We start from the raw sequence: 24,715 nt of genomic DNA, 5'->3' as shown, positions 1-24,715 counted from the left end.
AGGGAAGTACAGACACACTTGAGCCAAATGTGCTCTGTGGGATGGCTGCGTTTGATCTTTCATTTTCATTCATGACGGAGCTCTGGCACAGTCAGAACCTGTGGGATATACAGACTGTATGTCCTACAGTTAATTTTAGCTTTACACATCACACCAGGCTCCACACCACACATTCTGCCGATTCTTGGAAAAGCCATGCGTCTGGAAAATGGGAAACAAACACACTGCTGTTACAAGTCATTTAATGGAGTGCTTTCAGTCAGTTGAGTCAGTCATGTTTTCCAGAAGAAATGCGGCTTGATACAACTCATTTATTTCAGCGCAGATACTCCCCTGCTTGTTTGAGCACAGCGTTTGTCTTAATAATCTCCAGATCCCGAGGCGTGCTGCCACAAACAATGCTGAGATATAACCGCTGCACTGAGTCATTTACTCAGCATTATACAAGGACTTATAACCCCTGTAGAGCGTGCATGTGGAAAGGGGTGAAACAAGATTTTAAATTCAGTGAAACACCTCAGACTTTGTATCGACAGATTTCACTGAATGTGCACACTTAGCAAAAGATCTATATTTCTAATTGGTTCCAAAAAGCTTAATCCCCAAAGATGGATCATTAAATTCCTTTGGTAACATTTACACATACTGTTTTTACAAAACCAAATGAAGAAAATATTGAATTATTTTCTTTCGCGCTGACTTAATAAGACAATCAATGGCACATAAAGTCAAGAATTATATCATAAATGCTGCGCTCAGAATCATAATGCTGATCATGCTCCACATCAGTGTTATGCTTACAGCCCGGGGGCCAAATCTGGCGTCTGATTGGGGTGCTGGGTGTAGGCGTGTAGCGGACGCGGAGTATACGTGGGACATGTCCCCAGCACATCCCCTATCTGTGACCTCTGCCCCCTGCACTTTTTACAACCATTCAATTAATTTGTAACCTGTCATACCTCGTTTTTCCGAGCGGTCTTGAAATGCACCATGAATGGGCGCTGTTATCACACGCTGTATTGTTGTGATCACATGACACAGTTGAGACATGCGCCGGCAACACTGCTCTGAACTGTTGGTTTTAACAAAAATACCAAGAGGCAAAAAAGCTTGCATTTCTTCTTCAAAACAAACCGTGAATGCTGAGTAATACTGCTGCCTGTTGGTAATGTTCGCTAAATGATGTCAGATTAATTGGATGCCAGTTTAGCTTGGTGAACAAGAATACTAACGTTATTGTTACCTATGACTGGCTAGCTAGCCATACTGTGGCTGTTTGTGGTTATTTGGTTTTTTAGTCGCTAAGGAGAGACACAATTGAATGTAAGAGGATGATAAATCACTCAATAAAAGTCGGCTTATTCACTTCTGAAATGATGGCTACGCTTCTCTAGGTCTTGCTGAGTACTTGTACTTTGTTGAGGCATCAGCAGGGATGCAGTGATTGCGGTGAAGAAGGAACTAAGCTCTCTAACTGCCGGTCAGTCTATGTCTCAGACGTCACCTACGGCTTTAAACTTTGGGTAGTGAGCAAAAGAATGAGATCACAGACACAAGCGATGGAAATAGGTTTCCTCTGTAGGGTGGCTTCGCTCTGCCTTAGAGATCCCAGATGGCACCAGATGTAAATATGATGTCAGAAAGATGTTGGACCCTTATGTGGGACAGACATTAAAATAGGGTTGGAATGAAAATCGAGGTTGATGATATTTTAAATGTCTAACGACGTTAGAATTTCACATTTTGTGGACGCAAACATTAGGAAGTTTTGCGTGTTTTGGTTTTGTTCTCGTCCATACTGTATGACTGAATGTTATTCTACGTCGTTGACACAGAATAACGTTGACATGAGATGAAGAAGACAGTGGATTTTGAAAATTGAAAACCGACAAAATGTCACTCTCTTCTGCTGTCAGTAATCTTCTCAGTTGCAAGTTTATTAGGTTTCGACAGTTAAACCCCTTGAAACCTGAGTAAATTGGCTTGATTTCTTTCAAAAACACTGGAAGAAGGCAATGAGCAACTAAAGAATAAATTACGCAAACTTTTGCAAGAAATTATTAAAAAGTACAAGAAAATTACCTGAAGAAATAGTAAAGAAAAAACCCAAAACAAACTGGGAAATGACCTGCAAAACACACTTAAAAATTATAATAATTTTATAACATAATTTTGAATATGTAATTATGCTCATTTTCCTGGCTTTTATTTGCTAATGGCTTGTTTTCCAGAGTTTTTTAAATTGCACCAATTTTGTTGGGTTCAAATGTTCAAAAACTGAAAGCAGCACAAAGAAGTGATGCTGCTTCAGCTTTTAAAGGGTTAAACTACTTCAAATCTAGTCCTACTTTCTTCTTTTTTTTTTAAAGCAGCATTGCTGCATACTGAGAGGTGTTTTTATCACTCTACCTTTAGTCATATAAATGGGTTGGTTATGATGTCAGATTTTAAAGTAAAACAGGATTTATTTGGTACAGTTGACTGTAGCATCGAATGAGTTCAGGTTTAAAATGTGCAAGAACACGCTGAACCAGAAGATTTGTGTAATGTCATGTACCTCTGGCTATAAGATGGCACTGCCAGAACAAGCAAAGAAGGATAGTAAACGGAAGCACAGCAAGGCAGCACAGCAGAGAGACTCCCAGCAGAACCAGAAAAACAGCTGTGTGAAATATGGTGCGTCTTGCTCCGTCTGCCGGTCCCCAAAGACATGTCCGTCATGGCTGCATCCCAGGTCTCTCACAACAACTCTGAAACACCACATATTGTGGAAGTATCTGAAAAAAGCATGTCATTCTTTGCATGTTTTTATTGTTACGAGTTCTTCCTTTGTTTCAGTCCTGTAATAAAAACCACCCCATTAGCTAAATTACTGACGGCGTGCCCAGCTTTCCTTGAGGTGGAAGGTTAAATATCCAAATGCTTACATTGTCTGTTTACAACAACCAGTGGGCAACCTCATGTGAACGTTTTCTGTCTTACTGAGGAAAGAATAGAGGTGACGTCATATCAGAGGTATCTTTTGTGCGATCCGTTGAGGATACTTTTCATGTCTTGAAACAAAAAGTCAGGCTGTGTAAATTGGCTGTTGTTAATTTGATGAATGTGAGTAATGTAAGTTGTTGACTGTCTTTTTTCTTCATGATTTGATACAGGTCAAAGTTTTCATTTTTCCAGCATCTACTGTGTGGATTGTCATGAAATTTGATAAAGACATCTCTGTTGCTGTCAGGATGAATTATACTAGGTTTGGAGATCTCCTGACATCTCACCTAGGTCAAAGTTTACTTAAATAGTTGGATCAAATACCAAAAAACTCATAAAAACAGCTTCAGCTACTTTGTGTTAAAACTGCAATAACTGATTTATTTATTTTTTTCCAACACACATTTTTCAAAGTCAATATTTTGACTTGTGGTAGGAGAAAAACTACAAGAATAACTGGTAAAAGTGACTGCATTCCATTATTATTATTATCATTTAAAATGTTCTTGTTCTTGAAGAATATTCTTTTTTTTATTCTTTAGAATGTTCATGTGTCTTTAAAGCAAGTGATGTCACTAAGAATGTCATGATGTCACCAGCTGCCGGGGTTCTTAAGGTATGTTTAGAAGGTTCCCGCTGATTGACAAATCACTCCATTTAATAATTCGGCAGCCCCTCTAGCACAGAGTCAAAAGAGCAGGAAGCCAAAAAGCGTACTGGGATCAGTGCCTCATAAAAAATGAACCCAACAATAAAGCAGCAAAACAGCTATCCAAAAACATGGTCCTCCCTGACCACAGAGTACCAGGAGAGGTTCCATCTTCCAAGCAACTACGTCCCTTTGGTTGCTATTTCAAATCTGAAGGGCTCTTACCATCCACTGAAAGGGACGAGTGCTGATACAAGCAGGCAGGAATATGTTAAATATGTAAAATGTCCACCAATGGCCCCACAGCCACCTTTGCCACCCATTGACCACAATGGTCTGCTATCTAAGCCTGCCGTGCCCTTAAGGCCAAAAGATTATATAGGATCACTTGTCACAAACAGACCTTCCAAAGAAAGTGGCCTCCAGAAACAATCTGTTGATGTTGAGGCCAATTCCAAAGTAGGCCCACACGTGATAAAACCACAGCCTTTTGACAGTGACACTAAGGAGCCTGGCCCTCAAAGAGCGCAGCCATTGTGCTCCATGACCACGTACCAGGAGAGGTTCAAGCCTCCATGCAGGTACACGCCTTTGGTCGCAATTTCAAAGCCAAAGGGCCCTTACCATCAGCTGAAGGGTACGAGTGGTGATACAACCACTTTTAGACAGGAATATGTGAAATGTGTAAAACATTCACCAGTGACCCCAAAGCCACCTTTGCCACCCATTGACCACAGTCGTCCCCTATCCAAGCCTGCTGTGTCCGTAAAGCCAAAAGATAATCCAGGATCACTTGTTAAAGACAGACTTTCCAAAGAAAGTGGCCTCCAGAAACAATCTGTTGATGTTGAGGCCAATTCCAAACTAGCCCCACACATGCTAAAACCACAACCTTTTGACAGCGACACTAAGCAGCTTGGCCCTCGGAGAGCACAGCCACTGTCCTCCATGACCACAGAGCACCAGGAGAGGTTCCAGCCTCCATGCACCTATGTGCCTTTGGTCGCAATTTCAAATACGAAGGGCCCTTACCATCCACTGAAGGGGACGAGTGGTGATACGACCATTTTTAGGCAGGAATATGTGAAATGTGCAAAACATTCACCAGTGACCCCAAAGCCACCTTTGCCACCCATTGACCACAGTGGTCCCCTATCCAAGCCTGCTGTGTCCGTAAGGCCAAAAGAAAATCCAGGATCACTTGTCCAAGACAGACCTTCCAAAGAAAGTGGCCTCCAGAAACAATCTGTTGATGTTGAGCCCAATTACAGCGACACTAAGCAGCCTGGCCCTCAAAGAGTGCAGCCACTGTCCTCCATGACCACGTACCAGGAGAGGTTCCAGCCTCCATGCAGGTACACACCTTTGGTCGCAATTTCAAAGCCAAAGGGCCCTTACCATCCACTGAAGGGGACAAATGGTGATACAACCACCTTCAGGCAGGAATATGTGAAATGTATGAAAGAGCCACCTCTGCCACCTATTGGCCACAAAGGTCTGCTTTCAAAGCCTGCCATATCCCCAAGGCCACAAGACAACCTAAGATCACTTGTCAAAGACAGACCTTCCAAAGACAGTGGCCTCCCCCAAAAAATGGCGGAATCTAAGCAAATTCCAGGCCACTCCCAGAGGTGCAACAACCACAACCTATTGAATGCATCACCAGCTAATCCTAACCCAAGCCTTCCATTTATTTATTCAAAGGAAGCACCTCTAGCACCATGTCCTCCCCCTGGGTGTCCGGCTCGGCCCCAAAAACTCTTAATGGAGACTGGTCAAACAGTGCCTAGGTATGCCACTGCGCAAACTAGGGCCGTTAAGAGGCATCAGGACAGCAACAAGCTGCTGCCCAGGAGGCCTTGAGTGGCTATCTACAGTCCAGTTATAATCCTCACTGCTTTGTGTTTCTTAATACAATATCGAATAATGCTGTGTTCATACCAAATGCAATGTGTTTAACGTGCGTATGTGTTTTACATTTACTTCTGCGTCTTTACATTTTCTTCTGCACTTTCCTGCAAAGTAAATGTAAAGATGAAAATATATCGCATTCGGTGTGAACACAGCGTTATTCTGTTCTTTCCCTTTTTCAATACACCATCAGTGGTGAGCACTGATCCCTCTCCAAGTTACAAGGTGCTGTGTTCACAATGAATGCAATGCGAAATTGCAAAGTAAATGTTAAGACGCCAATATATATATATATATGTGTGTGTGTTTATATGTATATATGTATATATATTCGCATCACATTCGGTGTGAACACAGCATTATTCTGCTCTTTCCCTTTTTCAGTACACCATCAGTGGTGAGCACTGATGCCTCACATCGAGGTTCTGGTTCAGGCCAGACCTTTCTGTGTGGAGTACACTTTTCCTTTTCTTTTGGGTTTTCTCCGGGTGCTCCGGTTCTCCCAAAATCTAAATAAATAATAATAATAAAAAAGTTTTGAATTATGGTATGACATTTTTCTTCATCACTACACAAACAAGGCTGTATAAAGTAACACAGATTTGCAATGTTTAACTATTGTCGATCTGCTGCAGTGCCTGAAAGGGCACAGAATCTTTGTTGATCTTTATCTTCATTAAATAGAGGAGACATTTATGCTGTCTAAAATGCTCAAGCCAGCACAAATACAGCAGTCAAATCACTTTTTCATCATGTAAATTTGGTTGAACTGAATTGTCTACGAAGTGTCTAGTTAAATTTCTGCCTTTACAGTTGGGGTATATCAGTAAATGTTGCATCAGGAAATGAGATCTCAAACTAAATTATTTTGAGAATCGTTTAATTAATATTCATAAATTATTGTCATTGTATATGGGGCGCTGATTGTAAAGTTGTGCACTCTGACAGAAACAGCAACATTTCTCCACATTTGGCTCTAAAACATGATTAAAGAGGTGTGAATTTTTCAAAGTCACTTTTTAAACACATTTAGAGCAATATTTGTGAACTTTGACAAACCTATTCTTTCCTGAAAAAAAAAGTTCAACATAATGTCACTGTAAAAATAAAAATGTTATATATTAAATATTAATGTGGTATATTCAATCTTAATGTTAAATAATAAATCTAAATGTTATTTGTGATATGTTAAATCTAAATTTTCAATCTAGATGTTAAATCTAAATGTTATATGTTAAATCATTATGTCATGATTCTAAATATTTAGCTAATGTTCAAATTAACACTGCTGCTTGGCCGAAGTCCCAAAATAAGAGCTTGATATATTGATGTTGCGTGAACATGGCGACCAACAATTTTAGATTTGAAATGAGAAAATTAAAATCGGGAGATGAGTTTTTACACTGCGGTTCAAGTGTCCCCCTACCCACCCTCCCCCACCCTGCCATTCTGTAATTCACAATAAAAAAAAAAAAGTGATCCACACTGGGAATTGTTTTTGTACTTCAAGAATAAGTAAGGTGCCAGAGTGCATAAAACAGCATCATACAGTTTGTTTATCAAAGCAAACTAACAAACTAACACCCTGATTTCCTTAAATCCTAGAAAAGTCCTCAAATCAGAGAAATGTCCTAAATCCAAGACGTGTTGGAAAGTTTAGAAATGTCTTAAAATCCTAGAAATGCCCTTAAATCCAATAAATCTCCTAGAATGTGAGAAATGTCCTTAAATGCGGGAAATGTCTTAAAATCCCCAAAATGTCCCAAAATCCTAGAAATGCCCTAAGATCTGAGAAGTACACAAAAATCCTAGCAATGTACTCAAATCAGACCGTTGTAAAATCCTTGAAACGTACTACAGTCCTATAAACATGGGACTGCTTTGATTGGCCATTGTCATTTTGCAAAAGTGGCCCGTAAGTGAGGCATGTTAAGTTTTCCTGCTCTACATAATCAGGGGAGATTTCTCTCTTAGATAACGGTACAATGCAGAGCAAAGATTTCTGTAAGATCTCCTGTGTAATCTGGAGCGCGACTCGGCACAGAGGAGGGACAGGAAGCTGCCCTGAGGTCAGCGGCGTTATTCTCTGAGCTCATGTTCCCTCTGCACACAGTGATCCATTGTAAATGTCTGTCAAGTGACCCAAAACGAACTTCAGTGTATTGTAGGGACCCATCTCAGATTTGTGATGTTAATTTTGCTCCAGGACACATCAGGGGAACATCCTTTGTCTGTGTGTTTTAGCGAAAGCACGGTATTAATCTTACTCCTTTTATAGAGAGCATCTTCATGCTGTCTGTGTTCTGCACTCATACTTCCTCTCATTATGAGACTGTCTGTCCAATTTCCCCCTGACTGGTTTGAATTTGCCTTAATTTGGGGAGCTGGATATTGACTGCTGCAGGCGGCTTGATGCTTTCTGAATGTTAGGTTGCAGATTCATATTTCAGCTGAGAAATGGCGCTTTTCTGAAACATGCTAATGGATCTAATCGTGCCAGCTGGGAGATCTAAATCATTATAATTATATTAAATTCACACCTGTGAGATGTTTATACAATAATTGCATAATTTTTCACAACAGAGAGACATGTAATCTGAGGTGAAGCATCAAGATGCAACCCACAGTTTTCCCTATTTCCTCTAAAGCCTTACACTCGCGTTCTCTTGATCTGCCTTTTACTTTGAGTGATGTGGTCCCACATGAACAAAAGTTTCTGCCAAAGTAAAAACTGTTTTAGGCATTTGAGATTTCTGTTTTTGTTCTTGACTATTTTTCTTTTAGGACAAAAAAGTAATGTTTTTTAAAGGTGAATCTGAAACCAGAATAAAGAAAGAAATGTGTCTTGTTATAGGCATCATAGTCACTGGATATCAGTATGAACCAAGTGGCAGCCTCTGAGGCTGAATTCCCCAAAACTTCTTTCTTAAATGGCCACTTGAGGCTGTCTCTAAATAGAGTTAATCATTGTACACCTTAATATTAACCCTTTGAAACCTGGGTGAACTGGTTTGATTTCTTTAAATAAACAAGGGGATAAAGGCGATGACCAACTTGGCAAGAAATGTCCCACAAATTTCAAGAAATAAATTAGTAAAGGTGACAAGTAAATGACTTCAAAATTAGTTGAAAAAAAAGGAGAAAAAGGAGGAGGAGAAAAAAAACTTGGGAAAATGTCAGGAAAACTATTTAGAATTACTATAATTTTTTATTCAAAATTATGTTACAGAAAAATTATACTTATATTAAATACAGTTTTCAGCACTTTCTTCGGGGTCTTTTTTATGTTTTATTTTATTTATGTATTTATTTAATTTTACATTTTTTGGCATTATTTTCAGGCGACTTGTAATTGTTTTTTCTTTTTTACTGATTTCATTTTAATTTTCGGGCTATGGCTTGTTAAGTTACTTAATGCCCTCTCCCCATGTTTTTAAAAGAAATCATGTTTCAAAGGGTTGAAATGCTCAACCTTACAGCAAAAATAACCAACACAGAACACACAGAAGTAGCCTGACTTCATTCTCAATTCATTTCTCCATTAGTTGCTATGATGACAGCAGCGCATGTAGCTGCAGCAGCCTGTAGCTCCTCAAATCCTTTCTACTTTTTTTGCTATTTTTTATTTTTTTTCGACATGATGACCCCTTTTGCTGAAGCTCCACTTTTCTATGATAGAGAAGCACTTATGAACATTGAGAAAAGTTGTGTGAGGTTTGAACTGAATGCAGCAGACCGCGAGCGGGTCCCCACCAACAGCATATGCCGAGCAGCCAGTCAGACCAAAGAGGAGAAACCAAAAACCGAAAGCGTGGGATAAAGAGAGGCAGGAGAGCCAGCATCAGGGCGAGGCTGACCCGACTTGGACCAAAAGCTGTTCCTCTAGGATAGGGGACTGCTCTGATCACATCTTTACAGAGACATGGTTAACCCCTAACCACCCAGATCAAGCTGTTGCACTGGATGAGCAGATCTTGTTGGAAGCCATAAAGACGCAAGACACTGATGCAAATTCAAAAAATGCACTGCAGGTATTGAGTGATGCCATCATGAGCAACATGGCCGAGCAACCGGATGGAATTTTAATAGTAGTTGCTGATTTTAATCAACTCATTCTCCAGCTCCAAAGATGAAGCAGAATCAAGGACAAATGTAATTTAGTTTTTTAAACTTTAAATGACTTATAAATTTACCTTATACCTTATACCTTCTTCTATCTTCATTACTCCACTGTATCTTGACATTGCAAAAGGTTTTTTGACACTGTATGAATGTTCTGAAAGTCATAAGCAGCACCTTTAAGACCATTTATAATGTTCGTATTTTAAAATGAGTTAGCAGGAAACAATAAGTCAGCCAGATCCATCGTTTTCAACCAACTCATGGAGCTAATGTCACTGCCAGTTTAATTAGCTCCCATTCATTTTTCACATATGTGAGACTCTCCTGCCGACACAGACAATATGACTCACAGTTGGAACGCTTCAATGATCGGGATCAGCATGAATCTCTCCGTCTTGAATCATCAATAACAAAGATTAAAACATAGATAGAAAAGCACTGGTTTTTTAGTATAAAGAGTTGAAGATACAAGCCACTAGAAAAAACGTCTGTACGGAAAAAACTTCCGTAAAACTCCAATCAATAGCCCATTAAATTATTTGGTTAAAGTACTTAACTCAACTGCCTTACATTTTAGACAGGCATCTATATGAGATGGGCTTTTAATTTCTTTCACACAAAAACTGTTGCTCAGCAAAGATGGGAAATCAAATTGTTTATCTAACCCTTTGAAACTGGCTTGGCTTTATATCTTTCAAAAACATGGGAAGAAGTTACAAGTTTCATAAAATTTCCTGGAATTAAGGAAAAAAATAAAAAGGTTTCAAAGGGTTAAACCTCTTTTTTGCCTTATTTTTGTTTACTTGGCCAGCCTTACTTATTCTCTGGTACTCATGGTTTCAGTAAAATAAACTGAATGATTGAATAGTTGACAATCTAATTAAGCTTTAAAGTTTAAACATTTATATTTGTTTGTGTGATCAAGCAGCTAACTAACATCGTCTCCAGCAGGTAGCCAACAACCCGGTTTTATACACCCAAAGAACTTACATCAAAATGAACTGCATGGTAACCGTGCCTCTAATTGAGACAGGCCTTTATTTGTCAAAATAGGTTGCCACACCGAGCTACTAAAAGGGATTGGGTAATTAATTTTGAGGAGAATGTAAACCTAATTCAAAATTCGAATGTAAACTGTGAACTATGAACATATTCTGAATCATTTTAATCCATGTGAACCAAACTTTGAGCTAGCTCTTGTGAAGTTTGAATGTGCACAAGACTGCCTTAGGGACTGTAACATTAAACATGAGAGTCCTGTTGGTGTTTGCAGCGTAACATTTCAGATATCAACAAGGAAAGTTTGAGTGGTGTAGCAGCAGTACAGCAAACAGTCACTTTCTTTCAGCACAAAACATGATCCCTCTCTTTGTGTTCTCCCTGCAGACTGTGTGGAAATCATCTCTGGCATCAGATCAGTGAAGATCCTGAAGAGAGTGGGCAGTCCTAAGGGCATGTGGACCAGAGACTCCAGGTCGTCCAGAGTTTACGTCTTTAATGGGACATCAGGAGACAGCATCTACCAGTTTAACTCTGTACAAGACTTCTCCCGCTCTTTTGGCGTCAACGGCAGCCGACAGATCAGACTGCCCTCTGACTGGAGCGGTCCTGGCAGCGCTGTTTATAACGGCTATCTGTACTACATACAGGAGGAGGCTGATGCAGATGTGCAGGTGGTCAAATATGACCTTCTGAGTGGCTCTGTGATGGACACCGCCATGTTCCCAGTGGAGAGCCAAGCTACGGTTTACAGCCTAAACCCAGAAACTGTTGCGGATCTTGCAGCCGACAGCGAAGGGCTTTGGCTCTTATATGCCTCCAGCAGCGACGAACCAAACATTCACCTGGCAAAGATGGACCCCGACACGCTGGATATAGAACAAATCTGGGACACCCGGTGCCCTCGAGAGAACGCAGAGGCGGCTTTTGTAGTCTGTGGGACCGTCTATGTCGTTTACAACACACGTATGGCCAGCAGGTCCCGAATCCAGTGCCTGTTTGACGTCAACGACATGGTGGTCAGTGAGGAGGCTCCCCTGATCTACTTCCCCAGGAGGTACGGAGCCCACACCAGTTTGAAATACAGCCCCGAGGAGAAACAGCTGTACGGCTGGGACGATGGATACCAAATCATTTACAGACTGAGCATGAAGAGGAAGCTCCTGGTGTGACAGCGGGGAAGTGGTGTGTTCAGAGGCAGATATGAAGAATAGGAGCAGTAGCCTTCAGACTCTTAATTAACAGTAGATTTAAAAGACCAGTGTTTAAGATTTAGTGGGATTTAATGGCATCTAGTGTTGACGTTTGCAGATTGCAACCAGCTGAAACTTCTCCTGGTTTGAATTCCGTCAGTGTTTATTGGTCACAAGGTTTTTAATGTACGACAGATTATCCACAGAGGTCGCTCCCTCTCCAAAACAAACGGACCAGGGCTCTGATTTAGAGTGTGTAGGATCTACACTAAAAGGTGATTTGGGATGTGATGGTGAGATGGAGCTGATGAAAAATTAGCAGAATTCAATAGGCTGGTTTCCATTAACCCTCTAATTGCGCAAACTGAAATTGCGATGACGATGTCTGAAGATGACGACCCACTCTCTATGTAGATATAAATAGCTCATCTAAGATTACGAAATCACAACAATTCTTTTTTTTGAGATGTTTATACACAAATTATATTTTACTCCATTTCAGCCTATACTTCCCTCTAAATCCTCCACACTGGACCTTTAAGACACACATTTTTGGCAAAAGAATTAGCCTTTGCACTCCTATTTATTAATTTGACCTTTTTCTTTTGTGTGTAAAATACCACAACAAAACATGAAAATGCCACTCAGTTCATTAGAGGCTGTCAAGTTGTACTTGCTATGTGGTGTTTTGTGTCCTCCCCTCTATTTAATTTGACCATTTGATACAGACAAAATCTCTTTTTCTTTGTGCCCATTTCTGCTTGTTAAGCTGCTGGCTGCGTTGTCGTTATATGCTGTTTTTGTTATTGCTACAAAACTCACAGCGTGGTGCCCATTTTTGCATAAAGTCTTTTAATCAAAGAAAAGAAAATCATATCACAGAACTTATAGCAGAGGAAAAAAACAACACTTTTTCTGCTGTCGATTTTCAGACAAGTTGGAACAAAAGAAAGACAATTTATGGCTGACACTATGTATGATATTTCAGTTTATTACACACTGGGTCACTCATATTGTGAGTCTTGATAATGATCTAGGAACTCAGAGGAGACTTTTGTCTCAACTAACAACTGTTGATATCAATCACCAGGACGTTTTCTCAAACATTTCTATTATTACAAATACAAAATGTTCAATAAAAAATTGGAAATTCAGTGCTATCATAACAGTTGGAAGGGATACGAGATCATATCAAGAAACGTTACAATATTAGGCAAAGCTAGAAGGTCTCGAAACAGTCCATAAACTGAGGCAAATTGATTTAACAGGTTTCTTCTACTACAGTATGAAAACACGCCACATTGTCAGAGAAATATATGACCATCGTAAAGCACATGTTTTAAAAAAGAAAAGTATTTTTTAACCACTTGTTTCAACACTAAAATAAATATAATAAATCTATGAATAATGCCATTATAGAGGAATTTCACCATCAAAACAACTGTGTGGAAATTTCAAACTGTCACATTTGTGGAGGGGTGTTGGTGATGGATTACGTTAAGCACGAACAATAATGCACTGACTCGTTCTAGCTGTAACAAGTGCCAATTAGAGAAATGCCACTGCTCTGTAGATGCTGACCCGTCCACCCATCCGCTGCCCCCACACTGCCGTCTCAGCCTCCCAGACGCACACACCGAGGCACTAAACAGCTCGCTCGGGTACCCATGAAGGAAATGGCTAAAACAGATCTGTCTGCTGAAAGCATCTGCTCGAGTCTCGATGTCTGGCCCCAAAATTTACTAACCGTAGTATCACTTGTCCTCTTGTTGCTGAATCAGGCTCCAGCAGTCGAGACCAGTCGAAGCCAAGAACATTGTTAAGCATCAGATTTAAGTCGCTGTTGAGATAATACGGATGCTGTTCAGTAAATTGTCCTCATATCAAAAAGACATGATCTGAACAAGCTGCTCTGAATATAATTTGTGAATGTTTCCTGGCAGTTTCTGATATCACACAGACTCCGTAGCTTCATATTTGGCCGGCCCTGGATGCACTGATGGTATCTGTGCCTGTCTATTACAGCAAAACAAAATTATCACTACTGGAGGGCAAACCTGAAACTCAAAGAAAATGTTAAAGAAACTGAATTAATGTGGAGCTTTTTTTCTCATCACAAAGACGTATGGAAACTCCATTACTTCGTCTTTTTTAATGAAAAGCTATAGACGGGTTTCTTTACAATGAAATGAGGATGTGTGTGCAGCAGGCGGGTAGAAAACTCATTTTCACAGTGTCATGATGACTTACACACAGATATTTTCATTGTTTTGGAAAGAACTTGTTTTGAACTAATATAGTTACAGTTTATAGGCAAATTTTATATGTGGCATCTTACGTTTCCAAAATTTGCGTTTGTTTTACAGACATTGGATGTTGGCTCTAACATGGCTGTTGCACTGTAGTGATAGGTGGGAATATTTTACGTAAAAATGAATAACAAAAAAATGTGACAAAGTGCAGTGAAAACAAAGTTAACTATTTCATATTTACTACCATCTCGTCAAACACACACACTTGGTCAGTGGCCTTACACGTAAAGCTATGACAAAAAAAATTATTCCATCATGGTTCCTATATGGTTTTCCACCACTTGAGTTTTGACTGGCGCTCTTTAATTACATCATGTTTTTGCATTGTCTTTTTGGGCACTCAAGCCCCCAGGAAGTGGGTTGGTGCTAGAATGAATCGTCCAGAGGGTACACTCAGATGCCGTCAGTCTCTAGTGCGCATGCTCTATGGGCCAGTAGATTTGGGTATTTTAAACAATTCTACACCTGCTTTTTCTGCATCATGCGCCAATGAGCAGCTCTTATAGGAATGAACGGGGTCCAGACTTCCTTATAATACATCCACGGGTGCGTTTCCTGGGGGCTTGGTAGTGACGCCTCGCAGACAGCCTGTCACTCAAGCAGCCCCACCCTAAATAAATGTAACTTGTAGCCTTAATAAAATGCAAACGAGTCATAACTGTCTTTAATAACAGGCTGTAAACATGTTTATTTCGACTGTGAATTTGGGCTTTTAAATACTGGAATCTATTAAGATGTTCTCTGTTTTGGAGCCGGCCTCAAGTGGCCACTCCAGGAAGTGCAGTTTTTGCACTTCCATGTTGGCTTCATTTTTCAGTCTTCGAGGTTGCCATTTAGAAAAGCTCCTATAGGTCGCAAGTCACAGTGGTTGGAGGACTCGTTGGAAAATCCAGGGCTCTGACCAGAACTAATAGCTCATTATTCACTCTGAGCTGAATGACGGGTTTCCTTGTGGGATATAGAACATTTTCCACAAATTATGCAACCATTTGTGCATTATATGGCAAAAACGACTTCTTCTCCGAAGCTCTCGGTCATTAGTCATGTCCTCTACCCCCGTGTGCACACATATCTCAATGTTCACAAGCCCGCCTGTTACAGGAAAAGAAAACCACTGGGGGGTAAACTGGAGGAAGATAATGTAAATAAAAACCAAAGTTAGTTTTATTCTCATTACAAAGATATATGGAACCTCCATTATGTATTTTTTAAATTAAAAGCTATAAATGCTTTACTATTTTTCACCCGAACAATTACTTTTCTAAAACTTTACGTTTTTATGAGGAGAAAAATAGATATGCGGGGACCTATTGAAGAAAATTTTTCTGATACGAAGTCAACTGATAGAATAGTGCCGCTATAGTCTTTCTCTTAATCACATCAGATATCTCCAAAAATAATCAATGCCCCACATGTTGCAGATCAAACATCTGGATGGCAAATTTAAACACACACTTCCTGTACAGCAGCGTGATAAATGACAGGATAAACATCAAGAAAGTTGCATGTTTCTAAGATTAAATGATGAATGTGTTCACCTTTTTCCAGAGTTTTCTCAGTCATCACCACCAACGAAGCTACATATATTCAAAATGTTCAATTTTTTTTAATATTTACCTATCATTATATCTTTTCTGGTTAGGAAAAACAAAACATACAGACGGCTGTACATGAAACTATACACATCCACTAAACACCTGCTCAGAAAAAAGAATAATGGGAGATGAAAAAGTGCTTTCTAACAGTGTTTGAAGGAAAACATGAGCGTTTATGTGAGTTTCATCTGGAGGAAAAGGGTGAGAATTGCTTAAAAGCAAACATCAAACAGAGAAGGAGGTAAGGGTGTGTAATGTGTGCTCACAATTTTCCTGTTTGCGGAAACCTCCAGAGCTCCAGCAGCAAAAAAAGCTATTGTCAAAATTGTAAAATCTTTTCTTTCTAGGATGTCTTTCAGTTTTTGTTGTTTTTTATAAGCAGCTTGTGCCTTCGTCAGTCTGAGCGTATTGGCCTGATTTCTTTCATAAACATGGAAAGAAGGCAATGAGCAGTGACAGAAAAAAAACCCTAAAAATTAGCAAGAAATTTGGATCCCACTGGATCACCTGGTAGAGCGGGCGCCTCGTGTACAAAAGCTATGCCCTTGCTACAGCGACTGCAGTCTTGATTCAAACCTCGGCATTTGCTGCATGTCATTCCCTAATTCTCTGCCTCCCTTTCACGCTGTGGCTGTAACTGTCTAATAAAGGCCACAAAAAATCCTCAAAAATAATCTGTAAAAAAAGAGGAAGGAATCAGTGAAAAGTACAAGAAATTTGCCTGAAAATTTGTAAAAGAAAAAAAAGTTAAATAAAAAAACAAGGCAAATCATACTTGAGGAAAAAGTGCTAAAAAAAACAGTTATGTAACAGAATTGAAGTATGTTATTGTCGTAATTATAAAACATGTATATAAAATTATTAAATTAAATTATAAAATTATTTAATTATAAATTATTATATTAAATTATTATTTTTATATTAAAAATTATTTATGTATTAATTTATTTTCTAAGTCTACTAATTTCTTGCAATTTTTGGAACAACTTGCCAAGCTGCTTATTGCCTTTTCTCCATGTTTTTAAAGGAAATCACACCAATTTGCTCAAAGGTTCAGAGGTTCAAATATTGTGGAAAGCATCTGAAAGCAGCGCAAGATAAATTATGTTGCTCTAGGTTTCAAAGATGTTGTTAAAAATTTGAAAATAATTTTAGAATGGTTATCAGTAACAACACTGCAGCCAGTTTGCTCTCGTGAATACCAATAATCCTGTTGTTTTTTCCTCCTCATTACAGAAAAGTTCTTGTCCTGGCTGCTTGTATGAACACACTAAAACTGCAAATTGCCAATTTGAGAATATTTTAGTTTCTACCTGATCCAACCTCTCCCCTCAACACGCAGCAGATCAGATAATTGCTTATGTTATTGATGAAACTGGAAGTACAGTGAACTCAGCTGGAGCTTTGAAATTCATTTTGCTATTCACAAACAATAACGACGAATGGAGCAGTTTTACATCTAATAGTTCCAAAATGCTACAGTTCAGAATGGTTTTTATGCTAATACAGCATTTTAAAATTCAATGAGAGAGAGCTGGAGAGTTTTTGAAATTGCCTCAGATCCAGTTGAAGTTTTTTTCTTCTCTGGCCGAGTCCTCAGCACTCGGTGAAACTTCCGCTGCTCTCCATCAAAGAGTCTCTGCAGCTCAAAGCTGAATCTTAAGCCTGTGGAAAGTCTCCACTGAGATCCGTCCACCTCATATTAAATGTCTGCACACCGGACGCCCAGCCAGTCTCCTCACAGGACGACGAGGGCAGCTCTGGGTCATCACAACACCCACACTTCAAATCCTAAAACCCGAAAAGACTGCACTTCACACAACTAACTGACTTGACGGTGGTCCTAAATCAGTTCTTTGGAGCGCTCTGGGACCAGACTCGAGGAAGGGAGGGACTGTGAGAGAGGGAGATAGGGAGAGAGAGGGAGAGACGGTGGGGTTGTGTTTCTCCTCAATCAGACAGACAGGAAGTGGATCAGCAGGAGGGAGGAAACCCCCTTCTGGGCTGCTGGGTCACAGGTGGCTCGGCTCAGGGACTCGCAGGGGGCCGGGGGGAGGGGCAGGAGCCTTGGCTGTCAAAGCTGGCTGTCCTCGCCTTCCACTGCAGGACACACAGACACAAGGACGTGATTCATAACACATATGCTGCCTCTTTTTTCAGCACTGTCATTTGCAGGTCAACCCAAAATATCTGTACAAAGGTGTCAGTGCTCTGGAAACATATGAACAACGTGTTTTTGAGATTAATTTTCCTTTATAGTATGGTGTGGGTACAAGAAAATAATAAAAGATACATTTAAATAATATAAAAAATAAAATAAAACAATTAATGAATTATGAAATTATAAAACTGAAAATCATAAAAACAATGGCAATAATAATAATAATAATATAATTAATTATAATAATAAATGAATCAATAAAAATAATGTACTGATAAAGCAATATATTATTGTTGTCACTACCACTACCACTACTACTACTACTACTACTACTACTACTACTAATAATAATAATAATTTTATAGTTTTTTTGTAAGAAAGGATTAAAAAACAACAACAAAAAAACAACCAGATTTTAAAAATAAAATAAAATGAACTGCAACAACGTAAAAATACAGCTATACCCTGCAGGCTCTCTATAGGCTTTTAAGTACAATCACATCACAGCAGTTTCACCCTCTTTACATTGGCTCCATGTTTGTTTTAGGATTTATTTTAAGATCTTATTAATCTCCTCATGGCCTGACTCCTGATTTTATTTCGGTCCCTTTAATCCTTTATGAGCCATTGTGTAGTTTGAGAGCAGAGATCTTTTGTTTATTTGTTTTTTAACCCAAAGTCCAGGATGACCACTAATTTGGGACAGAGCCTTTGCAGTCAGGGCCCCGAGGCTCTGGAACGACTCGAGGAAATAAGGCTGTCTGAGCCGGTGTCTGACAAAAACTTTAATCAGAAGGCATATTCTGAGCTGTTGGCCTATTCATCTCATTGATTTAGTTTACGACATTTTAGTTTGTTTCATTCTCCCTGTGTTTTGAATGTGTTGAGTTTTATTGTTCGCTTCAAGTAGTGAAAAGGTGCTACATGAATACATTTCTGTAGAAAAGAAAGAATAAAGTAAACACAGAAAAACAAAAAAGTATTAAACAAATAAATATGTGTTTAAATACATTAAAAAACCCTCTTTGTTAAGGCATTCTGAGCCTTAGTAATGTAAAGAAAACATTGAAAGTACAGCACAAAATAAATTTATATTTATGCATTTTTTTTTTACCCCAAAACTTCTAAAATTCCCATCATGCTTCGGGAGATGTAAACAGGAAGTATACATGGGTATAATGGATTCAGGTGAATGGTGGATGTAGCTAGCTGGCTGCCGGAAATGACTATAGTAACATTTTCTTTTTAAACACAGACATTTATATGAATTGTGAAGAATTTGCACCATTTATAATACGCCGAATTAGCCATTAGAAGTTCGTGTTTGCATTGTATCCATGAATTTAAAGGTCACTATCAGCGCAGTACTCTGAAACTGAAGTAAAGTTAAAAATGTGAAAATTTTCAGGCAAGTTCGGGATTCATGATTATCGTCTTTTTTTCTGTGATTTCTACGCGGGTTTAAGGACGTTTCTTCGCCATTGAAATCGATGATAATGACATCCTCGGAAAGAGTAAGTGACAATTAAATGAAAAATACGTGTGTTGTGTATGTGTGTTCAGATTTGATTGAGTTGCGAGTCCGAGACGGAGTTTGGTTTTTGACGCAAGTAGCGTTAGCCTAGCTTAATTGCCTTTGCAGCTTCAGCTGAGTGACTGTTGGTTACAGTAATTACCGCCAATATGCAGCTGTTCCTTTAACCACCAGCGCTGGAGAGTAACTAGTTACATGTAACTAATTTCTGTAATGAAAGTACAAAATAAATGTAATTGTAATCAGTGGGTAATGTGAGTTTTCATGTTTTTATTCAACGCTTTTTTATAAACAAACTCAATTTTGTGGCATTTTGATACTCCGTGGTATTATACCTGCGGACCAAATCTCAAAAATCCGAGAAATGTCCTAAAATGCTGCCCATACCTAGAACCGACCCTGCTGTTATACAGTGTTTATAGGTCTTTTGAGCTTTACTGCCCTATGTAAAACATTTCTTAGAGAAGTAATCAAAAAGAAATCAAATGTAATAAATTACCTTAATGAATTAATTGAAATATTTATCTAACTTATTACATTTCAGTGTAATACAGAGTAATCTGTGCCCTTCTCAATGCTGTTAATCTTTATTGCCTCATGGCTCCCCTTAAACTATGAGCTGGAAATTACAATCTAAGCCCCTGATATTGCATCCTAAATGATAAATACTCACAGAGTACTCACTGAAAATGATTTCAGTCAAACCCACCTCCTTCTCAGACTTCTTGGACTCCAGCAGGGGGTGCCAGTGTGCAATGGGCTTGCGTGGATAAGCCAGCATCTCGTTCCAGTGGTCCCTGCCAAGTCCCTCTGCATGGCATCCAACCCTCATCACACCAATGATCTCATTATGACCTACCCTGTGGGGACACACACGTACTGAACGTATGAACACATCTGACTTAACCTGACAAGACAACTCATACATCAAGTTGTTTTTTTTCACTCACTAATTGCAAGAAGGACATTTTGTAATAAAAGGAGACAGACATCTGAGTGTGGTTGTCCTGACGATTGATACAGCGAATCTGCAGCTGATTGTCGCTGTGACTCATCTCAGGAAGGAGATCATCGCTCCATTAACAATGGCTGAAGTGTAAATGAACGCCCTATTAATCCCCTATTATTAGCACAGCCGGATTTAATCCTGAGTATGAGTGCAGACAGTAAAGGGAACACAAGAGGCTAGATTACTAAATCGTGTCTGCTCCTTTTATACTACACAGTATTAAAAAAAATCTGACCTTTAACACACGTGCTCTCATTCTGTCAGCTGTCTGCACTTTTTCCTTTTTCCTTTTATAGCTTCATACTGTCGAGGTGCTGTAGTGCACTCCTCTTTTTCTGAAAAACTATGATTTTAAAAATGAAGAATACATATTTCTACCAAAATAAATTTGCAAAAAATCTTAAAATTTAATCTTTTCCTTTGCTCTTATTGAAAAAGATAGGAATCTATGCGTATACAATAATTGTGTCACTAAAAATGAGTTTTTAATGTATTTATTCACACTTGTGTAAGTTGAATATTAGACCACGATTAGTTATGAACTAGATTTGATGCCTAAATTCATTTCCAACGTATCTGGCAACAGAGGGCATCTCAGTGTTTTCTGCCCTCAAGAAGTAATACTACACATCTGTAAGATGCAATATGAACGATAGAAACAAACTCATAACTGTAACAGTGTGCTTGATTTAGGGGCCTTACATATCGTCTACGATGCTGTTGCTTTTTCCGCTGTGATCTCAAGATAGTGATGGGGAAAAATCATCAGCATAGAATTGCTTTTTTTGCATAGCAATATTATACTGATACACAAATGCCAAGTATCTTTTTTTAATTTAAAGTGTTAATACTGCAAAAATTAAAATGTAACTTTTGTTAGTCTAGTAAACTAATAAAATCAACATCTTTTCAATCCACAAGAAACATTTTGCTAAAATAAAAATGACTAAAGTGAGATGAAGAAACTGAAAATGTTATATGACAAAACCGACGTTGACAAAAGTTTTGTAAAATATTACAATATTGCACTACTTAGCATATTACAATATGTTCAAAATCACGATAATATTGTATTGTCACTCAAGCACCGTGTTGATATTATAGGTATTATATCATACATGCAAAATGCATTTTTGAGTTGAGGGGGACTTTTATGCTTTTTGTTGTAAACACTTTGTATTTATTGTCCTGGTCTGTTGGTTTTAAATCGGTTTGTACGTACAAGTCGTAGTCCATGACAGAGATGTGCAGGCTGACGTGGTCCATGCTGTCGGGCGGGATGTCAAAGATGATGGCCTCATTGTAGGTGGGATTCAGCGTGTTCTTCTTTATGCTCGTCTTCTTCTTTTTCAAACGTCTCCCGTCACATATGAGCGACACTTTGACGTAGGGATCTGATCGGCGAGAGAGAGAGGAAAAGTGACTTCATCCAAACAGGAAGTGCTGATAATTAAATCTCATCATGCTTCAAGTTAGCCATCTTTTTTTTTTCAGAAGCTGCCAGAGCAATAATTAGCATGAAGAGAAGATCAGGCTTGTGGGATTATTAAGAACAGAGCTTTTACAAATGTTTGCCTTGACTGCCAAATCATCTTCAAAGAATTCGGTAAAGATAGAGCCATCAGTGGCCTATTTCATCACCCAGTGCGTGTGGTTTTTGTCTTCTTAGGCATGAAAGCAACCCTGGAGGAGCTGGCATTGGTTAATGTGTATAAAAGTAGATGAGTCAACGGCTTGTGTAAACAGCGAGCATGAGAGGCCATAGATAGCTTAAACAGCATGACTGAGAGAGCTTCCTGATGAATGCTGATCTCAATCTTCATCAGCCGGTCGCAAATCGCCTCGTATGATCCATTATGCCACGTTTTAGTCAGATGTAAGCTGCCCCGAATCTATAAACAACAAACAAGAGTGCTTGCTTTGCAGCCCAACAAGCCTGAAGGCACAATTTGATAGCCACGGGTTTACGATGCACAGATTGAGATAATGGCAGACAGATAAACCCCTAAAAACTAAGAAAAAAAGGGATTCAAATGTGGACTCTCATTAAAATTTTGAAATGTCATAAAACATGAGAGCGAAAGAGGCCACGTTCACTCAGAATTACACCTTAACCCTGGCATTTATTGCACAATAAATGTCACATTTTACAAGTGATATTAGGATTGTGGGGGAATGGGAAAGTGGCGCAGCAGTCTATTACAATAAACAGACCGCCTGCAACTATTTGCTGACAATGTCTTAATATCGCAAGTGCTGAATATTAATAAGTGCTGAAATAAACAGAATGCAGCTGCGGAGACGACTCTCCGCTGTTTGTTCAATTTATCTGACGTTCCTACAATTGGATATTAAAAGAGGGATCGTTGATGTTGAGACACTGCAGCAAGTGAATCACGCAAAACCGCAAACACACCTGAGTATCCAGTGATGTCCATGGCCTTGAGGTTCCTGCACTTGATGACAGTGAGTGTGAGTCTGCCTGCGGTGGGCAGGTAGCATAGTGAGAACATGATCTCTCCAAGGTCAACACTTTCCTGTGAGAGAAAAAACACACACGCAAGCGAAAAATTTCTTTGAGTTTCTCATTTATATTCCACATAGACGATCCAAAGTCGTGTATAATAAGTGTCTCATCCTCATGTGCTGTTTCCAGGATCAATACTGTGTTTTGTTTATAGCCTGCTCACACAGTTGGTGAAGCAGCAGGAGGTTGAAGAAGCACTCAGATCTGTTACTTAAAGTCCGGGTAAAGTGAATTCAGAGATTTGCTTTAAAACACATTCTAAATGTTGGAAACCGATTGTTGAAACATGAGTTAGACGGTTGATTGTTTTTTCACCATTGTCTTGTTTTAAGATTTTTTGGGCTGGCCTAAACCCATACCTCGATGATGCAATGGAGCTATACTCAGCATAACCCCGCCCCGACAATGTAGCAATATAAAAACGAGAAGCATCATTAGCATAGTCCCGCTATTGGGCGTGGCCTCCGCTCCTCCAGCCGGCACGCCCCCAGCGGTTCAGATCAGAGAGTACTGTGCATTTTTTCATGATTTTGAGACCGTCTTTGCATACTTAACAATTTTTTTGGTCATTCACATTTGGTCGGTGTTTAATAACACATGTTTCTGTGATGTGACAGAACACATTTTAATTATCACTTTACCCAGACTTTAAGTGACAGTAGCACAATACTCGCACATAGAAATACTCTGTTTTAAGTAAAAGTCATGTGTTCAAATTCTTAAGTAAAAGTACATAAGTATTAGATTAAAATTTACTTATAGTACACATATTAAAATTACTTATTATGCAGAATAGCCCATTTCAGAATCACATATATAATTTTACTGGATAATAATTAGTGTTGCATGATGTGTTCATGAATTTAATGCTGCAGCTGATAAAGGTGGGATAATTTGAACTATATATGCTGTTGCAGAGCTCAGTGGTTTTGTATGTGACATTCAGAGCATTTATGCAGCAGAGAACTAATATTTGCTATGTAAAGATACAGTGGAGTGATGGCTTCCTGAGGAGAGATTGAAGTCATGCTGTCGTAATCCGAGTTTCTCTGTGTGTTGTTGTGGTACTGGTAGCTCGGCCAGCTGTGTGTGCATGTTAGTGTACGTGAGTCACTGTGTGCGTATCACTGATGTATAAAGAGAAATGGATACAGTTCAGCACACCTCCATCCTCCAGTACCCGCCTTAATCACTGACATCGTTTCCTCTGTCAGCACTGACGCTGGCTCAGTCACCCCCATGTTGAGAGCCGAGTGCAGACAATCTCTGCTCCAACTCTAAATGTACTCTGAATGTTGCATGCAGCTCCTTAAACCTATAATAATGTATCATCATTTATTAGTTTATTCATATTTTGTATAAATAATCTAAATCTGCAAAGTAAATAGTGACTTAATCAATCAAATAAATAGTGGTGGATTCTAGTAGAACAGAAGTATAAAGTAGCATAAAATGGAAATACTCACGTAAAGTACCTCAAAAATTCACTCATGTACATTACTTGAGTTAATAGTTACTTTCCATCACTGGTTAAGACTAACACAAAGGATTTAAATATTTAAAGTACCACTGGGTTAAGTGTTATCATCTTAACTTCTGTAATGAAATTGAAAAAAACTGTTTTATGCCTCCTGTTGCCCAAAGTAATAAGATCAGACTTACAGCTGAGACTAGTAAACTAACTAATTAGAGCACAGACTGCACACAAAGGTGTATAA

General features: G+C 39.0%; 4 protein-coding genes across 7 annotated transcripts in view; 3 read left to right on the top strand and 1 right to left on the bottom strand.

Annotated features, from left to right (window-relative positions):
• The window catches only part of olfml3a (olfactomedin-like 3a), a 32,590-nt gene extending 19,577 nt beyond the window's left edge, over positions 1–13,013 (top strand). For all 3 annotated transcript variants that reach the window (XM_042492092.2, XM_088081821.1, XM_088081822.1), the window contains one exon: positions 11,054–13,013. In XM_042492092.2, the coding sequence (XP_042348026.2) occupies positions 11,054–11,838 (785 nt within the window). In that variant the 3' untranslated portion in view covers positions 11,839–13,013. The remainder of the gene's footprint in view (positions 1–11,053) is intronic.
• On the top strand, positions 2–6,954 carry LOC148188666 (uncharacterized). Its single transcript, XM_088081819.1, has one exon. The coding sequence runs from the start codon at positions 3,725–3,727 to the stop codon at positions 5,495–5,497; it is 1,773 nt and encodes a 590-aa protein (XP_087937945.1). The 5' UTR covers positions 2–3,724; the 3' UTR covers positions 5,498–6,954.
• The window catches only part of syt6a (synaptotagmin VIa), a 79,404-nt gene continuing 67,379 nt past the window's right edge, over positions 12,691–24,715 (bottom strand). The window contains exons 4-7 of the mRNA XM_088081820.1: positions 22,887–23,007; positions 21,693–21,864; positions 20,171–20,321; positions 12,691–17,866 (exon numbers count right to left, since the gene is read on the bottom strand). Coding sequence (XP_087937946.1) covers positions 17,795–17,866; positions 20,171–20,321; positions 21,693–21,864; positions 22,887–23,007 — 516 coding nt within the window. The 3' untranslated portion in view covers positions 12,691–17,794. The remainder of the gene's footprint in view (positions 17,867–20,170; positions 20,322–21,692; positions 21,865–22,886; positions 23,008–24,715) is intronic.
• Positions 19,132–24,715, top strand: part of klhl21 (kelch-like family member 21) — a 118,222-nt gene continuing 112,638 nt past the window's right edge. The window contains exons 1-2 of one of the 2 annotated variants that reach the window (XM_088081818.1): positions 19,148–19,276; positions 19,394–19,441. The gene's annotated coding sequence lies outside the window, so the exon portion shown is untranslated. Of the gene's footprint in view, positions 19,442–24,715 lie in introns of both variants that reach the window. The other variant, XM_088081817.1, reaches the window with a different exon arrangement.

Source organism: Plectropomus leopardus, chromosome 9 (genome assembly GCF_026936395.1).
Source record: "Plectropomus leopardus strain MGB_pleo_1.0 chromosome 9, ASM2693639v1, whole genome shotgun sequence".
Classification (NCBI taxonomy): domain Eukaryota; kingdom Metazoa; phylum Chordata; class Actinopteri; order Perciformes; family Serranidae; genus Plectropomus; species Plectropomus leopardus.
Note: the sequence above shows the minus strand (reverse complement) of the source record. Positions and strands in the feature narration are given on the sequence as shown.